Below are 21,138 nucleotides of genomic sequence, written 5' to 3'. Positions count from 1 at the left end.
CATGACTTTGGGAAAGAATTATGTCCAGTGGTTATACTGGCTTCTGGCGCAAAACTCCGTCGTTCTGAGTTTAGGGACTCTTGTAATAGAACATGTATGTGTCAACAGCTCCCTGCCATGGATGTGGGTTGTGACTTTTTGCCAGAATTTATTTGGTTTCTCTGGAAAGTTTTTTTTCTACGGACCCAGCGTGTTCGGTGCAGCGGACGTGGTGGAGCCATCTAGGCCTGTTAGGCGATGCTTCCTGTTCAAGAGCCCTCTTGTCCAGCTGTGGTGGAACTCGATTGCATCAGTTTCCAGTCAGATGTGATGCTTCTGAAGTCTCCTGATACTGCTTCTATTTTAGATCTGGCTGATACCATTGCTGGGACTAGTCGCCTCGGTCACCCTGCAAGTCCAGGTTTGGGGATGACCCTACGGTTTGCAGGCTCTTTCAGCATGATTCTGTTTCCTTTCTCATTGATATTCTCAAAGAGCTTAAGCTGGATCCTCCTTCCACTTCTCAGTCCTCAGTACTAGACCATTCTAAGGTGCTACTGGCTCATCTGCAGCTTCTTGGGCTGCTTCAAGCACAGTGGGACTCTCCAGGAAGCTCTTTGCAGTCTTCTAAAGCAGTGTTCTTCAACCTTTTTACACCTATGGACCGGTAGAAATTAAAGAATTATTTTGTGGACTGGCGGTTGAAGAACACTAGCTAAGTCGTGGGCCAGACCCTGCCCATCTCCGCCCCAGACCATGCCCCCATAATAGTACTAATTTTAATACTATTTTTTCCATTCATTTTTCATATACTGTATACACACAATATAATTTTATTAACAAGACATAATGGTTAACCACAAAATAAACTTACACAAAGCACACTGTATGCTTCTCAACATTCATTCCTATCTGAACACAGATAACCCCTATGCAAATACGGGACCAAAAACTAAAAGTACTAATATATAAAAACAAACCCTAAGATGCAAGACTCTGCATGCAGTACAACCCCAGAGTAAAAGAAACAAATGCATTTCTTCCTGAACAGTGCAAAATACAGACAGCAGATGTAAATTCTCAAAATTGACACAATTCAATCACTAAATTCAAAAATAAAATCATCCCCCCTACCTTTGTTGTCTCCCTCCCTCCATTCTGTGCCTTACCTTCTGGCCTGTTCTGGCCTAGCTGTTTTATGCCGCCCCTGGTGTTATCTTCGGGCTGGCTCCCTCTTCCTCACTTACACAGTGCACAAAGCTGCAGGCAGCGCCTCCTTGCACGTCCCGTGCCTCATCTGAAAGCCTTCCCTCTGACATTGTGACGCCAGAGAGAAGGCTTCCGGTTCAGGCGCAGGGCGGCAGTGAGGAAGAAGGAGCCGGCGCGAAGATAATGCCGCATCAATCGCACCATAGACCAGCTAATGAGGAGCACTGTCTCGGGCATGATGCATGTGTCGGTCCTGTGGACCGGCAGGAAATTTCTGCTGACTGGCACTGGTCCGCAGACTGGCAGTTGAAGAACACTGTTCTAAAGCTTTGTTGAAGCTTTATCCATTGGTGCCTGAATTTCAGCAGGTTTTAGAACAGCTTAAAGTAGATTCTACTGTGGCACAAGTGATCAGATGTACAGCCCTGCCTACTGAGGGGGATGTGATACTCAGGGATTCTCAGGATCGTAGAATGGAGTTTATGTTGAAAAAGATTTTTGAAATGGTGACTTTGGGGCTGAAGGCAGCGGTAGCCGCTTCCTTTATGGCATGTGCTTGTTATTCCAAATTACGAGGAGCATCCTCTATGGAACTTCCTTGTCCACCGCTGATCATAGATGAGGTGGATTATGTAGCAGACCTTCTTTATGATCTCATTCGAGTTCTTGGCAAGGTCTCAGCTTATGCAGTGTCTATACATCGGACTCTTTGGATCTGTAATTGGGTAGAGGATGCCTCCTCTAAGGCTTCTCTGAGCAAATTTCCTTTCAAGGGCCAGCTCCTCTTTGGTAAAGGCCTGGACGACCTTATGACCAGTGTGGCTGACCGCAGTCCTAAGTCTCTCCCTTTGAATAAATATCATTGGTCAGTGGATGGGGATTGTAGTAATTTTTCTTCCTCCCGCAGGTTTCATCAGGGCTTAGCAGGCTGTTCCTCTCAGAGATACTCCCAGGCTACTGCCTTGATACAACAATTCCAATTCCAGGTGGCCTCAGGCCTCTAACTCATGAGCAACAGATGCTCCTAAGACCCAATGTCAGTTGGAGCTTGCGGAGGTCGCCTGTCTCAGTTTTATCAGGAGTGGGCTCGGGTTTCATCAGATTAGTGGGTCCAGTGTTCCCGCTAAGGTGCGTTGGCCTGCGCGCGCGCACAAAATATTACATCGCAGCGCAAAGTTTCTCTTCACAGCGCACACACGCGTCGCAAAGGTAAGGGGAGGTAAGGTAAGGGGACGCATTGGGGGGATTGCACTTCCCCACAATTGGCATGCTTCGGTTCCTCTTCTTCCTTCCTTCCTCCCCCCCCCCCCCCCGCGGGACCCTGCGGCACCATCAACTCTTACTCCCTCTAATGTCGGCCCTGCAGCTCCAGACTTCCTCGCACCTTCTCCCCTCCCCCTTTGGATCGCTATTATTTTAAATGTTATAGCCGCGGAGCTGTATCCATCAGTGGAGATGTCTAACCTCGGCCTGCCCCGGAACTCTTACTGCAACAGTGACTTCCTGTTCCTGCCTAGACGGGCGGCTGCTGCAGTAAGAGTTCCGGGGCAGGCCGAGGTTAGACATCTCCACTGATGGATACAGCTCCGCGGCTATAACATTTAAAATAATAGCGATCCAAAGGGGGAGGGGAGAAGGTGCGAGGAAGTCTGGAGCTGCAGGGCCGACATTAGAGGGAGTAAGAGTTGATGGTGCCGCAGGGTCCCGCGGGGGGGGGGGGGAGGAAGGAAGGAAGAAGAGGAACCGAAGCATGGCAATTGTGGGGAAGTGCAGAGCTGCAGGGAAGAGTGTTGCGGTACGCAGCTGGAGGGAGAAGGAAGATGAGGGAGGGAATTAAAGGAGATGCCAGGGCTTGGAGCATAGGAGGAAGGTATGCCAGTCTAAGGGAAAAGGAAGGGGGAGATGTGAGAGCATGGAGGGGGAACGAAAGATGGAAGAAAAGGAAAGGAGAGAGATGCCAGAGAATCAGGGAAGGGGAGATACCAGACTATGAGGAGAGGTGTGGGAGAGGGAAGGCGAGGAGAGAGATGCCAGACCAATGGGGTGAAAGGAGAGATGGAAGGGGGAGGCATACAGTTTCTGGAAGGGGCATAGAAGGAGAGAAGATGCCATATAGGGGAAGAGAGACGGCAGACAGTGAATGGAAGGAAGAGAGTTACAAGAAGATGAGGAAAGGAGAAACCACAGAAGACAAAGGTAGAAAAAAATTTCTATTTATTTATTGCTTTAGGAGACATGTGTCACTGTTTCTGTGAAGCATTGTATGCAGAGTCCAGCTTCTTGCTGGTTCAATTTAACCTTTGTCTATGTATTTTTATTTTATCCCCCCTTTTACAAAACTGTGAAGCGTTTTTAGCACCAGCCTTGGTGGTAGCAGCTCTGATGCTCAGAATTTTATGAGCATCAGAGCTGTTACCTCCGTAGCTAAAATCCACACTACAGTTTTGTAAAAGAGGGAGGGGTTAGTTTGTGATTACATATTCCTTACTAGGCGAAGGTGTTTTCTGTGTTCTGTGTGTTCGAAAGACATGGTTTTCTGTTAGGATTGACGGTGTAGGATTGATCTGTGCTGGTCTGGCTTGTTTAGTTTTACAATGGGTGTATTGATGTACTGCTCACTGCAATATGTAAGATGCTGCCTTTTCCTAGGTACTCATGTGTGACGTGTGGTTTGTTACTAAAAATCATGTTTTTCTTACAGATGGGGGGGGTGCCAAAAAATGATGGGCCCCGGATGTTACATATGCTAGGTACGCCACTGTATGTAAAGATACCAGAAAGCTGGCGTAGCAAAAACTTCTAAGTTTTGAGTATTTAACCCTCCCACAATCTCACGGGCACTCGTTTCAAGTTTATTGAGATTTTGATTTAAACGCAATATCAAATATTTTCAATGCATATAACAAAAATAAATTTGGGGAAATAAATAAAACCATTTGAACCAGTGTTCCCGCTAAGCTGCGCTGGCGTGCGCTGGCGCACAAAATATTACATCGCAGCGCACACGTTTCTCGTCACAGCGCACGATCGGAAGAGGCGTACGGCAGATGGCAGGGCGGCGAGAGGAGAATCGGGCGAGTTGGCTCATAACTTGCTGGCGCCCGATATTTTTGGCTCACGGTGAAAAAAGTTTGCTCACAACACCCGCCCGCTTAGAGGGAACACTGGTGGGTACCATACATTATTTGGGAGGGGCACAAGATAGATTATTTTGCCTGACTCTGGCGCTCTTTCTGGATTTTCCGATGGGTCAGCCAGTAAAAGAGGTCCAAGTCTGTGCTACCGTGCAATGTCTGCTGGACATCGCAGTGATAGAACCCATTCCAGAGCAAGAATCAGGCTTAGGCACATATACTCCTTATACTTTATTGTACCAAAGAAAGGCTCAGAAGCTGGAAGCCCATTCTGGATCTAAAGTCAGTCTACTGCTTCTTGTGGGTTCCCCATTTCCGGATGGAAACCTTGCGCACGGTCATAGCAGCTGTGTCTCCAGGAGAGTTTCTGGCATCTTTGGATTTCACAGAGGTTTACCTCCATATTCCAATCTACCCGGAGCTTCGAAGTTTTCTGCGTTTCCATGTTCTGCAACAACATTTCCAGTTCACCGCTTTAACCTTCAGCCTTGGGACGGTGCCCAACACTTTCACCAAGGTGATGGTAGTTGTGGCAGTTTTTCTCTGCCGGCAGGGAATCCAGGTTCATCCGAGCTCCGTCTTGTTCAGAGTGCGAGAGTGTGATGGAAACGGTAGTATCTCAATTGCAGGCATTTTGGTGGATTGTCAACTTCAAGAAGAGCAATTTGACACCCTTCCAGATGTTGGAGTATCTAGGGCTCCACTTCGATACCAAGAACGATTGGATTTTTCTTTCCAAGGTACGCAGACAAAAACTTCAGCAGCAGATCAGAGCTCTTCTGAACTGATCAGTTCCCACGGCCTGGCTATATCTTCAGGTTCTGGTGTCCATGGCAGCCTCTTTGGAGCTGGTTCCCTGGGCTCAAGCTCACATGCACCCATTACAGGAGTCCCTTAACATAGTAACATAGTAGATGACAGCAGATTAAGATCTGAATGGTCCATTCAGTCTGCCCAACCCTACCCACTCTTTAAATTACTGATTTAATTTAAATTTTCCTTCTTCTTAGCTGTTGCTGGGCCAGAACCTAAAGCTCTGCCCGGTACTATTCTTAGGTTCCTTCTACTGAAGTCTCCATCAAAGCTCACTCCAACCCATCTAAACTATCCCAGCCATCGAAGCCCTCCCAACCCAGCGGCCATATACGGACATAGACTGTGCAAGTCTGCCCAGTTCTGTGGCTGGGAGGCCATATTCATGCTGCGGAAATAGCACAAGATGGACAGGTATTTCATTTACTATGGGGGTGGGAGAGGGCGGAGATTCGAGATCCTCTGTGTTCATCTCACGCATTTTCCTCTCCACCACCTCGCTTGGGAGTGCATTCTAGGCATCCACCACCCTCTCCATAAAGAAGAATTTCCTTACATTGCTCTTGAGTCTACCACCCCTCAATCTCAAATTATGTCCTCTGGTTTTTACCATTTTCCTTTCTCTGGAAAAGATTTTGTTCTACGTTAATACCTTTTAAGTACCAGGCATTTTTTCAGTTGAAGGACACAATGTGGAAGTCTAGGGCTGGACACCTTGGTGCAGCCCTGGTTGGTTCACGAGCTCCTGTATGTGTTCCCTCCATGACCTGTGGTTAGTTGGGTCATCCGCCGGATAGCAACGCATCCCGGCCTGGTGATAATAGTAGATCTGGATTGGCCTCGCCGCCCATGGTATGCGGATCTCGTACGTCTTCAGCAGGATGAAAAGCTCTGGCTAACTGTTCATCGTTCCCTTCTAAGTCAGGGTCTGGTGCCTATGGAGAACCCACAGTGCTTTGGTCTTATGGCATAGCTCTTGAGCGCTAAGCCTTGATGAAGCATGGTTGTTCGAAGGTAGTTATCTTGACTCTTTTGCACTCGAAGAAACCCTCTACTATAGCTTCTTATGCTAAGGCCTGGAAGGCTTTTCAACAGTGGTGTGCTAGGGATAAAGTGGAGCCTGAGCAAGCTCCCATTTTTGTGGTTCTGGCTTTCCTGCAGGAGGGTTTAGACAAAGGTTTGGCAGTAGCCTCCCTGAAAGTTCAGGTGGCGGGCCTTTTGTGTTTTCATGCACGCAAGGACACTAGTTCACTTACTGCTCATCCAGCTGTGACCAGGTTCATGAGGGGGTGCTTCATCTGCATCCTCCCTTGTGTCTTCCTTTCCCTGAGGCTCTTTTTGAACCCCTGAGGAATGCTTTCCTTGTGGCCCTTACAATCAAGACTGTTTTTCTGGTTGCCATTGGATCTTTAATGCAGGGAACCCTTTCTCCGTATTTTGGACGTGGGAGTATTTCTCCATACTGTACCTTCCTTCTTGCTGAAAGTGGTCTCGGCTTTTCATGTCAACCAGGAGGTTAGGTTGCCTGCATTTCAACCAACAGATTCAGAACGCAAAGATCAGACCTTACGCAAATTGGATGTCAGGAGGGTCTTGCTCCATTATTTGGAAAGGATTAATGAGTTCAGACTGTCTGATCACCTTTTTGTTCTCACCGCTGCACTTCCCCGTGGTAGACCAGCGTCCAAGTCCTCAATCACTCGATGGATTCGAATGGCCATTTCTGCAACTTACATTGTCTGTGATAAGCAGCTGCCGATCTCATTTAAAGCACACTTGACGTGAAGTGTGGCTGCGTCATGGGCGGAAACTCACACAATTCATCCTGATGAAATTTGTAGGCTGGCTACTTGGTCTTCGCTTCATAATTTTACCTGGTTTTACCGAGTGGACTTGGCGGCACATTCTAATGCTGTTTTCGGGACCTCAGTTTTGAGCGCTGGCTCTTCTGTCCTAGCCTAGTTAACGTAGCTTTTGTAAGTCATCTACCGTATGGAATCCGGAAGGGACGCAACAGAATGGAAGATTAGGTTTATACCTTCGATAATCTTCTGTGTGTTAGTCCCAGGAGGATTCCATACGACCCACCCTCTTTGTGTACATTCAGTTGTTGATATAGCCTGCTCATTTTTACTTCGGTTACTCTCCTTACAGGCTTGAAGATTTTCCAGCCAGCTGACAGATCATGTGGGGAGTTTTCTGTGAGTATGCTTGTTACCAAAGGCCTTTCTTGGGGTGCTTGTTGCACACAGCAGGTTAGTTCTACATTGTTCCTCAATGTTTTCTATGATGCCTTTGTGCCTGTATATTACATACTTTGTAAATGGGTCTCTAGCAGAGCCTCTAATGCAGGGGTCTCCAAAGTCCCTCCTTGAGGGCCGAATCCAGTCGGGTTTTCAGGATTTCCCCAATGAATATGCATTGAAAGCAGTACATGCACATAGATCTCTTGCATATTCATTGGGGAAATCCTGAAAACCTGACTGGATTCGGCCCTCGAGGAGGGACTTTGGACACCCCTGCTCTAATGTAAATATAAATACTCTAGCTGATGAAGACCCTCAAGCTATGTCAGCTAAGGATTTTCTCTGCAAGTGGCCGGTGTCCCTTTTGCCAAGCTTGGCAGGCAGCAGCAGTGTCCCTGAGTCACAGATGCTGGCACCTCAGTGGTTCAGGGATGCTGCCAGCGACTGCTACGCTTGGTGGAGAGACATTCTGGCTGCCTGTGGAGGAGGTCCTCAGCTGGTGATGCTTGGGGATCCCCACAGCAAGGGTCAGCAAGTACTTCAACACTGGAGAAATAAAACCAGAAATGCATTTCCTTTTCTATTGAACACAATACATCTGCTATATACATTTCCTAAACATATTTCAGTCACTAAATTCTTTTTTATTTTACCTTTGTTGTCTGGAGATTTATTTTTTCATCAAGTTGGTTCCAGTTTCTTTTTTTCTTCTTTCCTGTCTTCTGCAAATTCTACTTCAAGTGGTTGCTGTCCCTTGGTTCTTCCTACCATGGTCCAGCATTTGTCTCATCTCTCCCTCCCATTTTACAACATCCTCACTCCTTCTATGCTGGAAAATTCTTCCTCTTTTTCCCCTCCCTACTCCTGCAAAGCATTTCTTCCTCTCTCCTCCACTCCCATATGCAACATGTCTCCCTCTCTCTCACTGTCCACTGTCTCCCTCTTGTTCCCTCCCTTGCTGCAGAAGGACTGGAAAAAGAGAGAGAGAGAAATCTAGGGTGCATCTCTCTTACCCACTCTACAGCCATGTCTAGCATTTCTTTCTCTCTCATCCCCTACCCTTGGGCAGTATCTTTTGCCCCTCCCCACCAGCCCTATGCTCAATATTTCTCCTATAACCCGTCTCCAGCGCCATGCTGCGTTTCTCCATTCCCTCCACTATGTCCATCTGCACGACCCTTCTTTCTCCACAACATCCAATATTTCTCCCTCCCTCCTCTCCATCAATTTTCCCAAGATTTACAAAGAGCTAAAATGGGTAGAGATGGGGATTTGAGATATTCCTGTTCTCTCACTCTCTTCCCTCCCCAAGGTCTAGCTTCTCTCCGCTCTTTCTCCCCTCCAACCAGCTCTCATCCCTCACCCCCCTCAACCCAAAGGGCCTATCTGGGTATCGGGTCAAGAGGGGGGGGGGATCTTGGGGGTAGGTACATGGTCCTCTCATGGCAGCTCAACCCTACAATACCCTCGCCCCCCCCCCCAGACCTACCTAGGTACTTGGTTACTTGGTAGTCCAGTGGAGGTCTTCATGGTAGGAGCGCTGCTCTTTCAATCCTACTTCCTCGCTACTCCCTTCTAAAATGGCTGCCATGACTTTTTGCGGGTGCTCACGGCATTTCTTGTAGTACCGCGGGAGGTCGTGGCAGCCATTTTAGAAGGGATCAGCGAGGAGACAAGAGCAAAAGAGCCGCGCTCCTACCACAAAGACCCCTGTTGGACCAACAGGTATTTCTGTAGGTCTGGGGGGCCATGGGAGAAGAGCCACAGTTTGCATGAGAGAAGAGCTGCAGCAAAACGTGTCAAAGAGAAGGCTTCTGCTTCAGCTACCGGTAGCATGGAGGAGCGAAGGAACGCTGCTGTTGGCTTGAAAAGAGCGAGCAAGTGCAGCTACATAGGACCCAACACTGGAAGAAGGTACCATACCCACAGGATCCCCAAACAAAGATGACCTATCCCCACGGGATCCCAGTAAGTGTGGAGGAGATCCCTGAGGACCTGAAGGAGATCCTCACAGACTTCACAAGATTCCTGTTGCCCCCATTCCAGTGCAGGTCTTTAATTTAGGCACCAGCATGCATATTCTATAATTCTATATTTGTATAATTAAATTCATATCTCTTATAGCATGTAGTTTCAAGTGGTGACACGTGGATGGTATCTCGGTGGCATGGCAACATATATAGTTACACTAGTTTTTTAGCCAGTTACATTAATGGGTGCTAGAATAGATGTGTAGACTTTCTTTTTTTCTGTCTCCCTGACCCCCTGTCTGTCTGTCTTTCTTTCTGTCTCTCTCCCTGCCCACTGTCTGTCTGTCTTTCTTTCTTTCTGTCTCTCCCCCCTGTCCAGCAGTAGCCCTTCTCTCTTCCTTTTACTTCCCCCCTGTCCAGCAGCACCCCTTCCCTGCTCATATCTGATAAGTCTCCTGTGTTTTGTGAAGCAGCTTTGCCAGGACCTGCCGCAGGCTTTTTGTAGTGATAAGGAAACCGCCGCACGCAAAGTGCCACAGGCTTCTTATTCATCTGGCTCCTTTTTCAGCTGGGGAAACCGCCGCACGTGTCGCAAACCACCACCACTGCTGGGGAAACCGCTGTATACGTCGCAAATCGCCACAGGCTCCTTCTACTGCGCATGTGGCGGCATGGAGTCACGGATCACGGACGCACAGAGTTTGAAGTGCGCTGCGCGCTAAGGACTTTATTATAGTGGATGTGTATTTCTGGAATATAGGTGTTCATATTTAGACCAGCTTTGTAATTGATGTAAATTCTCATACTTAAGAACTTATGTGCATATAAGTCCTATTAAGCATGTTTTCTGTAAAATAGGAATTCTCAACCCAGTCCTCAGGACCTACCCAGCCAGTCAGGTGCTCAGGATATCTACATTGAATATGCATGAGGAAGACCTGCATGCAGTAAATATAGCACATGAAAATTTATCTCATGCATATTTATTGTGGTTACTCTGAAAGCCTGACAGGCTAGATGTGTCTCAAGGACTAAAAATCCTTGCTTTGAAGAATAGTAGGCACTTTTATGCTTTCCCATTGCTTTTTATGTGCTGCCAACTTCATAGTGTTCTCTCATTTTTTTATCAAAAACAGGAAACTATTAAATAACTATCAGAGAAAATTCTCTATGTACGAGTACATTTGGGATACTGGTGATCACTTACATAGAAAAATAATTTACATTGTACTGGGTAATATATTTGGTTTGCCATCTAAGCAAAGAATTTTTTTTTAAATAAATTACCAGTTTAGTTTGGCCACAGTTTGATAATTTTCTAGTCAGGCATTCCTCCAATCAAATGTAAAACCTTACTGGGTATGGGAGATGTGAATACTGTTATATTTTCTTTCTCTTTCCTACGTTGTAGTTGGTATCATATCATGTGCTGTGAAGTAAAGAAGAGATTTTTGCTACTTTATGGCACTCAGCTTGGACAGGCAAAAGCCATCGCTGAAGAAATAGCACAGCAGGCTGATGGACATGGTTTTGTTGCTGAGGTCCACTCACTGAGTGACACTGATAAGGTGAGAGACTTGAAATTGCAATTATCTTTCATTATCACGCCACAAAAACTAGCACTACAAACCTATAGAGCTCTGTTTCAAGGTTGACTCTTCCCCTTCATCAGGAACCCAAATTTTCTTCTTTTAGAGTGTGTTTGTAGTGCATGCCGCTATTACACATCTGTAAACTGAGTGCTGTCTGAGGTTTTTTGTGGCGTGATATATTATTCGATGAATATAACAGGGGAAACAAATCCACAAACTCAAATACATTAAATAAAGAGTGGAATCTCAGTAGTTGAATAATATTTCACATAAATAAATAAAATAAAGAGTGGAATTGTCCAAATCAGACTGATGACAACAAATTGCTCAATTCACTTTATTCATCCATTAACTCAATGACTCGACATGTACATGTTTCGGCCAAACAAGCCTGCTTCAGGAGTCTTGCACCTTCTTTGAGTTATTGGATGAATAAATTAAATTGAGCATTGGATGAGTAACAATTTGTGGTTATCAGTCTGATTTGGACAATTCCACTTTTTATTTTATTTATTTATGTGAAATATTATTCAACTACTGAGATGCCATTGCCTTTGAAAAAATCAACAGCCGCCTAAGATTGATCACCCAATATAATTGTTATCCAATACAGTGTTTGCTGAGGTGTCAAGCTAATTTCTGGAAGTACAAGAATATTAATGTACTATAGCACATTCAAAATTTCACTTTTATTTTGATTGCATTTTCACATCACACAATATGTGTTTCCTATGATGGAGTGTGTCAAGTGGTTTATTAAGCCCTTGGGAAGTCTAAGCACCAAAAGCAATTGAGCACTACCTTTACAGGGCGGACACTGTCAGTGCTTATGACTACACACTAAAGGGCTCATTTTCAAAGCATTTAGACACACAAAGTACTATGATTTCTATAGTACTTTGTGTGTCTAAGTGCTTTGAAACTGAGCACCCACAGATATACATTAACAATACACAATATATACAATTTAATGTGATTGGGTTACACATTTTGGCCCTGATTCTGTATAGGATGCCCGGGAGAGGTGTCCTATACTGAATCGGGCCTATACTAACCCTGATTCTGTAACCGGCGTCCATGTTACAGATGCCGGTTAGAGAATCGGGTTAGAGTAGACGCGGCCGCTACACTTATCGCGGCAAGGGATAAGTATAGCGGCTGCCAGTCCGATCGCCGGCAGGAGGGTGCCCAACCCCTCCTGCCGGAACGCCACCCCTTCCCCCAAAACTCTTGATCGCCGGCAGGAGGGTGTCTAACCCCTCCTGCCAGAAAGCTGGACCCCCCTCCGGACCCCCATGCTAACAACCCCCCCGATGACTCCCCTAACCTTCCCTCCAACTAACCTCTAAATTGTTGGCTGGACGGACGGGTCTTTCTGCCATCCGGCCAACAGGCCCGCCTCGTCGAAATGAGACGGGCCCGCCCCTTCCCGGCCCATCCCCGCTATGTCTAAGGCCTGATTGGCCCAGGCTCTAGAAGCCTGGGCCAATCACACCTTAGGGTTAGTGGGGATTAGCAGACCTGCTGTGCCTAAGGCCTGATTGGTCCAGGTTTCTAGAGCCTGGGCCAATCAGGCCTTAGACTTAGCGGGGATGGGCCGGGAAGGGGCGGGCCCATCTCATTTCGACGAGGCGGGCCTGTCGGCTGGACGGCAGCAAGACCCGGCCAACCGGCCAACAATTTAGAGGTTAGTTGGGGGGGAGGTTAGTTGGGGGGAAGGTTAGGGGAGTCATCGGGGGGGTCGTTAGCATGGGGGGTCCGGCTTTCCAGCAGGAGGGGTTGGGCATCCTCCTGCCGGCGATTGGGAGTTTGGGGAGGGTGTTCCGGCAGGAGGGGTTCGGCACCCTCCTGCTGGCGATCAAGAGTTTTGAGGGGGCGGGGGCGGCTTTCTGGCAGGAGGGGTTGGGCACCCTCCTGCCGGTGATCAAGAGTTTCAGGGGGAGGGGGCGGCGTTCCAGCAGGAGGGGTTAGGCACCCTCCTGCCGGTGATCGGACAGGCAGCCGCGGCTGCTATACTTATTGCAGCAGGGCGATCCCTTGCTGTGATAAGTATAGCGGCCGCGTCTACTTACAATGTAGGCCAGCATTTTGCAGGCCTACATTTTAAGCGTCTCTTCCTCTACTAGGGAGACGCGTAGGGCCGCCTAGGTTCGCCTAAAGCCCTTAGGCAAGCTTAGGCGTCTTGCGGGCCTCCCTAGGCTCCCAGAGGCGCCTCCAATATAGGGGGCCTGCCTAGGGAGCATTTTTTTAAAAAACGCGCATCCCGATTGGCTGATTAGACAGCTGTAGGACGCCTACAGCTGCCTAAAATCGGGACGGCACTTTGCAGAATCAGAGCCTTTGTGCACACATACTCCCAGTGAAATTAGCTTATTTCCTTTGAAATTTTTGATTGTGATAGTATTGATAGCTGCTTGAAGTTGACAAATGGAACTTTTTTTTCTCCCCTCAGTGTTTGGTGATGGGGTTTTGAATGAGACGCCTTTCAGTGACCACGATACAACAGCTTTATTTATTGAATATATTGCATTAATATACTTGTTGTTATCCTTATTTATTTTTTGTATGTTACATTAGTTTTGCACAGACCATGACAGTAATGAATCTTACTCCAAGCCAGGGTATGTGGAGTGTGATCTCATTTTATCCAATTAACTGCTAATACTTGCTGTAATACATGCATCATGCCACAGAGAACTTTCTTCTGGAGTTCATGAGATGTAACATGCATAAGCAATCCAGGTGTTTTTTAAATTTTCTTTTAATCAAGCCTATGGCAAGAAGAATAATGGGAAATATTTCTGTATTTTTGTGGGGGCAACACCTCTTTCTGTCATGTGATGGATGATGCTTTGCTTCTGATCTTTTCCTCCCTTCTGTAGTACAATTTACAAGATGAAAAGGCTCCAGTAGTCATTGTTGTTTCCACTACTGGCACTGGAGATCCTCCAGAGGAAGCCTTGAAGTTTGTTAAGACAATCCAGAACCATGATCTGCCAGCCAATCATTTAGAAAATTTGAGATATGGATTATTAGGTAAGAAAAATGTTTTCAATTTGAGACAGCACGATCCTACCATCTGCCTCTGCAAGGATTAATCCCTTTAGTGCTTGCATTTTATCAAGTTTCACCAGCCTATATGCACCTAACAGATTTGCAGACAGAGGTGCAGGACTCATAAGGTGATTAATTAATAATTACTGTGGTTAGAGTTTGTGACTTGTCTTGTCTGTTTGATGTATAATTTTGCTCTAAAGTTGTCCCAACAAAGGAAATGGTTTTTATGAAGGTTTTGTGGGCAATATGCGGAAAGAATGCCACACTTTGGAAATATATTACTATTTATTGGTGATATTAAAAATATACTGTACGAGGGTTGATTCATAAGTCATGCAACTATTTTTTTTCTCTCCAAAATGCACCAACATCAGAAATCTAATACAGTAAAACCTTGGTTTGCGAGCATAATTTGTTCCAGAGGCATGCTTGTAATCCAAAGCACTCGTATATCAAAGCGAATTTCCCCATAGGAAATGATGGAAACTCAAACGATTTGTACCACAACCCAAATCTTTAATACAAAATACACCAAAAACATATGTGTAATCCAAAACATTCGTATATCAAAGCGAATTTCCCCATAAGAAATAATGGAAACTCAGATGATTCGTTCCACAACCCAAAAACTCTAATATAAAATACTATACATACTTGTATTGCAAGACCTCGCTCATTTAGAACAGTCACTACACTCCTGCAGCGTCAGAGAGAAGAGAACCATCATCTCAGTTGTGATGATGTGATGCGTGTATACTGTATGCACTCGTATTACAAGACTTTGCTCGTTTCTAACACTCTTGTAGTGTCAGAGAGAGAAGAACCATCGGTTCATTTGTGATGTGTATATACTCGAATTGCAAGACATTGCTTGTATATCAAGTTAAAATTTAATAAAATGTTTTGCTTGTCTTGCAAAAAACTTGCAAACCAAGTTACTTGCAATCCAAGGTTTTACTGTACATATGTTTTGAAAGTGTATGACATGTACTTATTAATGTTGCCACCAGATGAGAAATTAGTGCAGGAGTGCAGGGAGGAACAAAAAACATGATATTTGAAATCATTGTTTTATTAGGGCATACAGTGTACAACATGAACAGCAAAGTACAAGTACAAACTGTTTAACTGTTAACATGGCAATGAACCGTGGGTAACCTGGGAGACTACTTTGAAAATGATAAAAGGCATGGAAAACCTTTCATACGCAGACAGGTTAGAAAGGCTAGGGCTCTTCTCCCTGGAAAAGTGGAGACTCAGAGGAGACATGATAGTGACTTTCAAGATCATGAGAGGTATCGAGAAGGTAGACAGAGATAGATTCTTCAGACTAATGGGGACCATAAGTACAAGGGGGCACTCGGAGAAGCTGAAAGGGGACAGGTTTAGAACCAATGCTAGGAAGTTCTTTTTCACTCAGAGAGTGGTGGACACCTGGAATGCACTGCCGGAGGTTGTGATAGGACAGAGTACACTACAGGGTTTTAAAGAAGGATTGGATAAATTCCTGAAAGATAGGGGGATTGAGGGATACAGATAGAGGTAGAGATGGGATATAGAGAGAGTATAGATAGAGACCAAGGGGGATTTAAGGGTTCAGAGAATGATCACTGTACAGGTCATGGGCCTGATGGGCCGCTGCGGGTGCGGACTGCTGGGTGCGATGGACCTCTGGTCTGACCCAGCAGAGGCAACTTCTTATGTTCTTATGTTATATACCCATTAACCCCCTCTTCTATTAAACTGTGATAGCAGTTTGTAGTACAGAGAATCGCGCTGAATGGCCCTTGCTGCTCCCGATGCTCATAGGAACACAATTTTGGCGTGAATTTCTTAGCAGCAGCCACCTTGGATTTTTAGCAATATTTTTTTTCAAAAGTTCCCTGCTTCTCCAAAACTGAAGTTTTTGCTCAAAATTTGTTGAGATGGAGTCCTTGGGCTCTCCTAATGTGAATTCTTGACAGGACTGCGTAAATTTTCTGCCTCAAGAGCGTCCTTGCGCCATGTGGCACAGCTGGGGGAGGAGGTAGTGCCAAGCTTAGCCTTTATTTTTGGGGCTTGGCACAACTTGGCATGGCTGCTTGTTTTATTTGCCTGGCTGCAGACTCTGCAGCCTAAGAAATGTAAAGTTAAGTCATCATAGGGTGACTCTATGCCCCAGGAGCTGGAGGCTTTCTCAGAATTTATGAAACGTTTGTGAAATGAGTTTTAAAGCCGATATTCTTCCCGCCTCAGATATGTCGTTCAGTGGCATTGCTTCTATGGGCATATCTTCCTCTCAGTCAGCAGCTGTTCTTGCGCTGCCTGATCCTGATCTGGGAGATCCTTATGATGATGACCAGATTGCTGACCCCTAATTTACAGGCACAGGGCTTCCCAGGATGGACCTGTGTGCTGGATCATAGGATCCCTCTGGGATCTTAGAACCTGGGGATGATCCCACGGTTCTGTGTTTATTTAAGTCTGCAGCTTTGCCAGATCTTATTTCAGAGTCAAGCCCCTTCCCTTGTTTAAAAGTAGACTGAAAACCCTCCTTTTTGATATAGCTTTCAATCCTTAACCCTACTCCTCCCCTCTAACCCGGCCTACTGATTAACCGTTCCCCTTAACTGTATCCATGACATCCTTTTTGTCTGTCTTGGCTGTTTAGATTGTAAGCTTTTTTGAGCAGGGACTGTTTTCTTATTCTTTGTGATTCTGTACAGCGCTGCGTGTGTCTGGTAGCGCAATAGAAATAATTAATAGTAGTAAACATAGAAACATAGAAACATAGAAATAGACGGCAGATAAGGGCCACGGCCCATCAAGTCTGCCCACTCCAATGACCCTCCCTATCTATCTTTGCGGATAGATCCCACATGTTTGTCCCATTTGGCCTTAAAATCTTGCACGCTTCTGGCCTCAATAACCTGAAGTGGAAGACTATTCCAGCGATCAACCACCCTTTCTGTGAAGAAGAACTTCCTAGTGTCACCGTGCAGTTTCCCGCCCCTGATTTTCCACTGATGTCCCCTTGTTGCCGCGGGACCCTTGAAAAAGAAGATATCCTCTTCTACTTCGATGCGACCCGTGAGGTACTTGAATGTCTCGATCATATCTCCCCTCTCTCTACGTTCCTCGAGTGAGTAGAGCTGCAACTTCCCTAACCGCTCCTCGTACGGGAGCTCCTTGAGTCCCGAGACCATCCTGGTGGCCATTCTCTGGACCGATTCCAGTCTCAGTACATCCTTGCGGTAATGTGGCTTCCAAAATTGTACACAGTACTCCAGGTGCGGTCTCACCATGGATCTATACAGTGGCATAATGACTTCCGGTTTACGGCTGACGAAACTCCTGCGTATGCAACCTATGATTTGCCTTGCTTTGGATGAAGCTTGCTCAACTTGATTTGCAGACTTCATGTCTTCCCTGACAATCACTCCTAAGTCTCTTTCTGCTTCAGTTTTTGTCAAGATCTCGCCATTTAGGGTGTAAAGTTTGCGTGGATTTCGGCTTCCCAGGTGCATGACTTTGCATTTTTTGGCATTGAAACTGAGTTGCCAGGACCTAGACCAGTGCTCCAGTAGAAGTAGGTCATGCATCATGTCATCTGCCATTGAATTATTGTCTGTTGTGCTCTTGTTCACTACATTGCTTAGCTTGGCATCATCGGCGAATAAAGTTATTCTTCCTCGGAGCCCTTCTGTCAAGTCTCCTATGTAGATGTTGAACAAGATCGGGCCCAGGACGGAGCCCTGTGGCACTCCACTTATCACCTCTGACATTTCGGAGGGGGTGCCATTCACCACTACCCTCTGAAGCCTACCTCCAAGCCAGTTCCCAACCCAATTTGTCAATGTGTCGCCCAGACCTAAAGAACTCATCTTGCTTAGCAACCTGCGGTGTGGTACGCTATCAAATGCTTTGCTGAAATCTAGGTAGACAATGTCCAGGGACTCACCAGCATCCAGCTTCCTCGTTACCCAGTCAAAGAAGCTGATCAGGTTGGATTGGCAGGATCTCCCCTTAGTAAATCCATGCTGGCGGGGATCCCTTAGTTTCTCCTCGTCCATGATTCTATCCAATTGGTGTTTGATTAGGGTTTCCATTAGTTTGCTCACTATCGATGTGAGACTCACTGGTCTGTAATTTGCCATCTCCATCTTGGAGCCTTTCTTGTGGAGTGGGATGACGTTAGCTGTCTTCCAGTCCATCGGGACGTTACCTGTACTAAGGGAGAGATTGAAGAGCGCGGATAGCGGTTCCGCTAGGACATCACCCAACTCCCTGAGCACCCTAGGGTGTAGGTTGTCAGGCCCCATTGCCTTGTTGACCTTGATTTTTGACAGCTCGCAATAGACGCTGCTGGGTGTAAACTTGAAATTACTAAACGGGTCAACTGATTTAACCCTTGTCTGTGGCTGAGGGCCGATTCCCGGCGCCTCGCGGGTGAAGACTGAGCAGAAGTATTTATTTAACAGTTGGGCTTTTTCCGAGTCCGTTTCTACATAGTCTCCGTCTGGTTTTCTTAGACGTACTATCCCTCCCGAGTTCTTATTTCTGTCACTGATATACCTGAAGAAAGATTTATCTCCTTTCTGGATGTTCTTTGCTAGAGACTCCTCCATGCGGAATTTGGCCTCCCTAACTGCTGCTTTGACGGCCCTTGACTTGGCCAGATATTTTACTCTAGAGTCCTGTGTCCCTGATTGTTTGTAGGAGATGAATGCTTTTTTCTTCTCTTTGATGATGTCCGAGATCTCCGTAGAGAACCACTGTGGCTTGTTGTTCCTACTCCGTTTGCTTACTGATTTAACATAGCGGTTTGTTGCTTCCTGTATGGTGGCTTTCAGAGTTGACCACATTTCTTCCACGCTGTCGGTGTCTGCTTGGCTTTGTAGCGCCTGGTGAACGAAGTCTCCCATGTCTTGGAATTTTGTGTCTTTGAATTTGAGAACCTTGGTCATTGATGTAGATTTCGTGAAACCTTTCCTGATATTGAACCATATCATATTGTGGTCACTGGAGGCCAAAGTTTCACCCACCGAGACCTCTGTGATACTTTCCCCATTGGTAAGTACTAGGTCCAGTATTGCCTGATCCCTTGTTGGTTCAGATACCAGTTGCCTGAGTCTTGCTCCATTCAAAGAGTTTAATAGCTTTCTGCTGTTGCCGGAAGAAGAGGAAAGTGTGACCCAATCCACATCAGGCATGTTGAAGTCACCTACCAATACTGTGTCACCTCGTAAGGTGATATTCTCTATATCTCCGATTAATTCCTTATCTAGGTCATCTTGATGTCTTGGGGGTCTGTATACTACGCCAAGATACAGGCATTTGTCCTTCCCTCTGGCCAGATTTACCCAAAGGGATTCCCCAGTGTACTGTACATCCGTGATTCTAGTGACCTTAATGTCATCTTTAGTATATAATGCTACACCTCCTCCCATTTTACCCTCCCTGTCCCGGCGAAGCAAGTTGTAACCTGGTATGACCATGTCCCACCCGTGGGAGTCTGTGAGCCAGGTCTCAGATATCGCCACTACATCCAGGTCAGCATTCCTCATTTCTGTTTCTAAGTCTAGGATCTTATTTCCCAGACTGTGGGCGTTGACGTACATAGCCCTCCACGTTGTGTATTTGTTGTATCTCAGTGGGGACGATCCCTCTTTATCAACTAGGACCCCATTAGCATTATTCGCATGTCTCTTACACTCCCTAACATTATTTGCCTGTCTCTTACACTTCATAGACCCAGAGCTAAAGCTTGAACCTGTCTCGGACTCCCCATGACTATAGTGTGCTCCTATCTCAGACTCGGTAATGTGTGTACTCTGTGGGGCTATTCCCGTTTGGGCTACTCGAGCTCCTTTAGTGCGATTTGCAACGTGTGCACTCTCTCTGGACCCAGAATTATAATGTGTACCCCGTCTAGACCCAGAATCGCTATGTATCCTCCCCCTAGACCCAAAATTGTAATGTGTCCCAGAAATATAGTATTTACTTAGCTCAGTCTCAAAAGAGTATTGGTAGCTTAGCTCGTCATGTGGGTTGTTTGTGCCCGTACCCTCCCCCAACTTACCTAGTTTAAAGCCCTGTGTAGTAGGTGGGCTAGACGGTGTCCAAGGACGTTCTTCCCCCTCCTGGTCAGGTGTAACCCGTCTGGTCCCAGAAGTCCTTGCAGTGCCTCTCCGTGGTGTAGGAACCCAAAGTTCATCTCCTTGCACCATCCCTGCAGCCAGTCGTTCGCCCTCCGGACTCGATCCTCCCTGGCACTGCCCTTGCCCCTCACTGGGAGGATCGAGGAGAAGACCACCTGCGCATCCATCCTCCTCAGCTTCTCTCCCAGGGCTCTGAAGTCCTCAGGTATGCTCCCCGGGGTGCACCTGGCAGTGTCGTTGGTTCCGACGTGGATGAGGATCATAGGGAAGTGATCCTGAGGTTTGATGAGTCTGTCCAGGTTATCGGTTACATCCCGGATCCTGGCCCCTGGCAAACAGCAGACCTCTCTTGATTGCAGATCGGGTCTACAAATTGGTCCCTCGGTGCCCCTTAGTAGTAGTAGTCTTTGTAAGAGTTGAATTTAGTCACTCGTCTGGCTCAATCCACTTTTTCCTCCTGGCTTTGTGTTGTGCGCTCACAGTCTGCTACCTTCCCCTAGCACCCTGATATGAGCGTTTTAATCTCGGAGCATTATGACTCTCCGGAAGATGCTCTTAAGATAGCGTGGGCCATGTCTCACTTGTATACTCTGGCACAGGAGTGATAGCAGCTTCTGGTTGTGCAAGTAACTAATGGCACCTCTCTTCCCAGTGAATGTGGTGTGGTGCTTAAAGATATGCAGGATCGCCATGTAAATATGGTCTTGTGGAGACTCTTTGATACAGCTGCTTTAGGCATAAAGGCTGCTTTGGCATTGTCATGCACCTATCTCTCAGCTGCACATACTGGAGAGTGAGGTTGTGAATCCTCCTCCTCAACTTCTTTTGGCTGGGTCGGATTATGTTGCTGACGCATTGTATGACCTTATGTGGGTTTTGGCAAAAGTGTAGGCTTACTCCATTTTTGCCTGCAGGATGCTCTGGATCAGACAATGGGCTGGTGATTCCACTTCCAAGGCTACTTTGGTTAGACTTCCCTTTAAGGGACAGTTACTGTT

The 21,138-nt window shown here is 46.4% G+C and overlaps 1 protein-coding gene across 4 annotated transcripts in view; it reads left to right on the top strand.

The window, feature by feature from the left end:
• Nucleotides 1-21,138, top strand: part of MTRR (5-methyltetrahydrofolate-homocysteine methyltransferase reductase) — a 221,547-nt gene that overhangs the window by 8,733 nt on the left and 191,676 nt on the right. For 3 of the 4 annotated variants that reach the window (XM_033929722.1, XM_033929724.1, XM_033929721.1), the window contains exons 2-3: nt 10,763-10,919; nt 13,826-13,979. In XM_033929722.1, coding sequence (XP_033785613.1) covers nt 10,776-10,919; nt 13,826-13,979 — 298 coding nt within the window. In that variant the 5' untranslated portion in view covers nt 10,763-10,775. Of the gene's footprint in view, nt 1-7,289; nt 7,391-10,762; nt 10,920-13,825; nt 13,980-21,138 lie in introns of all 4 variants that reach the window. The other variant, XM_033929723.1, reaches the window with a different exon arrangement.

The sequence above is a fragment of the Geotrypetes seraphini genome, chromosome 2 (assembly GCF_902459505.1).
Source record: "Geotrypetes seraphini chromosome 2, aGeoSer1.1, whole genome shotgun sequence".
NCBI classification, from domain to species: Eukaryota; Metazoa; Chordata; class Amphibia; order Gymnophiona; family Dermophiidae; genus Geotrypetes; species Geotrypetes seraphini.
This window is presented reverse-complemented; position numbering and strand designations above follow the sequence as displayed.